Source organism: Fulmarus glacialis, unplaced genomic scaffold, assembly GCF_000690835.1.
Source record: "Fulmarus glacialis isolate BGI_N327 unplaced genomic scaffold, ASM69083v1 scaffold41597, whole genome shotgun sequence".
NCBI lineage: Eukaryota > Metazoa > Chordata > Aves > Procellariiformes > Procellariidae > Fulmarus > Fulmarus glacialis.
The window spans coordinates 26296-29087 of NW_009222094.1; the positions used below are offsets into that span (position 1 = coordinate 26296).

Here is a 2792-nt window from a genome sequence, read left to right on the forward strand (position 1 = left end):
AGCTGTCTAAGGAGGGGAGGGGGAAAGTCTTTTGCACATTGTAGAAACATCTGTCTCTGTCGTGCCTAAAGTTTAGTACAATTACAAACTTGCTTATGTTTTTGCACGTAAATGAAGCCTAATATCCTCTTACCCTGAATACCAAATGCTGGTAAATGGGAAAATAAAGCTCTAATACCACATCTCCTCAACTTTATTTTTTAAGTCTAAGGAGGGGAGGGGGAAAGTCTTTTGCACATTGTAGAAACATCTGTCTCTGTCGTGCCTAAAGTTTAGTACAATTACAAACTTGCTTATGTTTTTGCACGTAAATGAAGCCTAATATCCTCTTACCCTGAATACCAAATGCTGGTAAATGGGAAAATAAAGCTCTAATACCACATCTCCTCAACTTTATTTTTTAATAGCTCTTACATAATGATCTCTGCAGTGGAAATGTACTTAATGGTGTTTTTCTGGAATTTATATGAAAGGTATAAAACACAAATATATTGGTCTCTATTCTCTCATGAGCATTAGTGGGATGCATGCTTGTTATCCCCATATGTAGATCTTAGAATAAAATGGAACAAGACTTTCTGTACCAGAGGCAAAATACTGTGTATTGAATTTGGTTTTTGTGATGTGTAAGGAATGTGCACTGAGAAGAGTTCTTTGGATCCAGAGTAACCATTTCATGAATTGCTTTTATTGTTGAAATTAAGAAACTGGCAGGCCATAACACCAGAATCAATGTACGCTGCTGCTGAGCAACTGTGAGACAGATGGAGAGCAGAGACAAAAGTTCATCACAGTTCTGCGTGTTAAAAGTAGCGCAAATAGCCATTGCTATGTGAATGCTAGGGACAAAGTTTTTTTTTTTTCTCTGCTGTGCTTTGTAATAGTAGGTTTTAAATCTGTGGTTGTCAGGGGCTGCTAGTAGCTGAATTAGAAGTGCTCAAGGAAGAGGAGAGAGAAAGTATTCATGGTCTAAACGTCTGAAGAGAAAATATAAGTAACTTGCAACAGAAGCACCAGCTCTTTGTGGTATAACAGCCTCCTTGGATATGCAAAGGTGTCAGTACAGTGGGCCCCAGCATGAAACAGTGAAATTTGTGAAGTACTGCTAGCCCCAAATACTAATTTGTGAAATATTTTCTTTAGCATCTGTTGATCAGAAGCAGCTGCTTCCCCCGAGGCTTGTTGGACGAGAGGAGGGTGTCCTGAGGGGCAGACGATCAGCAAGTCCCGTCCTCCCAAGCAGCCAGACCACTGCATTCCAGCCAGGTACATCTTGACCAGCTTGCATGTCCATGGAAATGCATCAGGCTCTCTGTGCAGTGTCATGAATCTGTTGTCTTCCATTTTTTTTCTATAGAATTGTGTGGCCCTACAGATGCTCAGCCAGAAGCACTTTCATCTGCCTCAGCAAACCTATTCAAGCCCAATAATGTCCACGTTCAGACCCTGGTGACCTCTCAGCCAAGTCTGTTAAATGTGCAAGATGATACCAGCAAAGAAGATGTAATTTTCTTCTAATTGTTTCCATTTAAAGATTAATCTTCTGACATACTGTTTCAAGAACTCAGGCCCCAGTGTTCAACGTGACAGAGATCTGACATGGGTGTCTTTTCATCCCTGCCTTGTTACTACTAGCAAGGACCAGACCAGGATTACTGTTCTACTTTGTTGGCTTCTCTGCCAGCAGCTCAGAATGAGGGCACAGTAGTAACATTTTGCTTTTAAATTCTCCAAACATGGAAATGTATTGGCACATGGCATGGGTATATAAATTCAGAGCATATTAAAATGCTGCCATTTATTGTAATGTGCTCTTTTCGGAGAAGGTACACTCTTTGTGGGCACCACCCTGTAAATTGTTGTAGTTGATGTTGAACCGCACAGATTTTTATGTAAAAAATTTTAGTAGTGGGCCCCAAAATGGCTGCGAATTTTTAAATCCATTTTCACAGGTCGGTGTAATGGATTATGCTAATCGTGTGTTGATAACTAGTTGACTAGCAAGCCAGTCTCCTTACAGCCAGGCATGACAGACATTGTGATACCCGCTCAGAGGAGCCAGACTAGCATCTCTGTTTCTTTAGTGAATTCAGTGGAGCACATGCTCAGTGGCCAGGTACAGTGGAAGAGAGAAGGTAAGGTTCTTAACAGAGTCTTCAAGGGTCAGGAGCTCCACCTGCTTGTGGAAGACAAGGGTTGGACGTGTGAGAATATACAACGGTAATGAAGAGTTGGACTAAATGCACTGGGATACCTGTCTCCTTGGAGACATTGGGTAGCTCTCCACATTAGTGGGAGCGGTACAGGTTCCCAAGCAAAACTCATGAATTGGTTCAGAATGAACTTAGCGACTTGGATTTTGTTCTTTGCTGAAGGCATGTATAAGGAGCATTTGAATGCAGTAATTTATTGTCTTGTCTAATCCTAAGTTTTCTGCATCTCTTGTTTGTCTGTTAACTTGTTGGGACATTACTCCAAGTACCAGAAGATATCAAAGCTGCTGTTACTGCAGAGACTTCTCTGCAGCACTGTGTTAGGAATGAAGGGAATAAGAACTGTTTGGTTTTAAAATAAAAAAACAAAACAAAACAAAAACAAACAAAAAAAAACAACAAAACAAAAAACCTCTTGGCTAAACCTATGTTGGTTTAGCTGCTTACAGCTAAACCAGCTTTGATACCTCTTGTTAAATGGGTCAGTACTTAATCATGGAATGGTGATGACATTAAGTGTTCTGCTCAAAAGGCATTATTTCCCTTTGTAGTAATTTGCACAGTCGTTTTGTTGTATTC

The 2792-nt window shown here is 40.4% G+C and overlaps 1 protein-coding gene across 1 annotated transcript in view; it reads left to right on the forward strand.

Moving 5' to 3' along the window:
- Positions 1–1939, forward strand: part of ARHGEF18 (Rho/Rac guanine nucleotide exchange factor (GEF) 18) — a 22315-nt gene extending 20376 nt beyond the window's left edge. Inside the window, exons 20-21 of the mRNA XM_009581337.1 lie at positions 1144–1266; positions 1358–1939. Of these exons, the coding sequence (XP_009579632.1) occupies positions 1144–1266; positions 1358–1518 (284 nt within the window). The 3' untranslated portion in view covers positions 1519–1939. The remainder of the gene's footprint in view (positions 1–1143; positions 1267–1357) is intronic.
- The last annotated feature ends 853 nt before the right edge of the window (positions 1940–2792 follow it).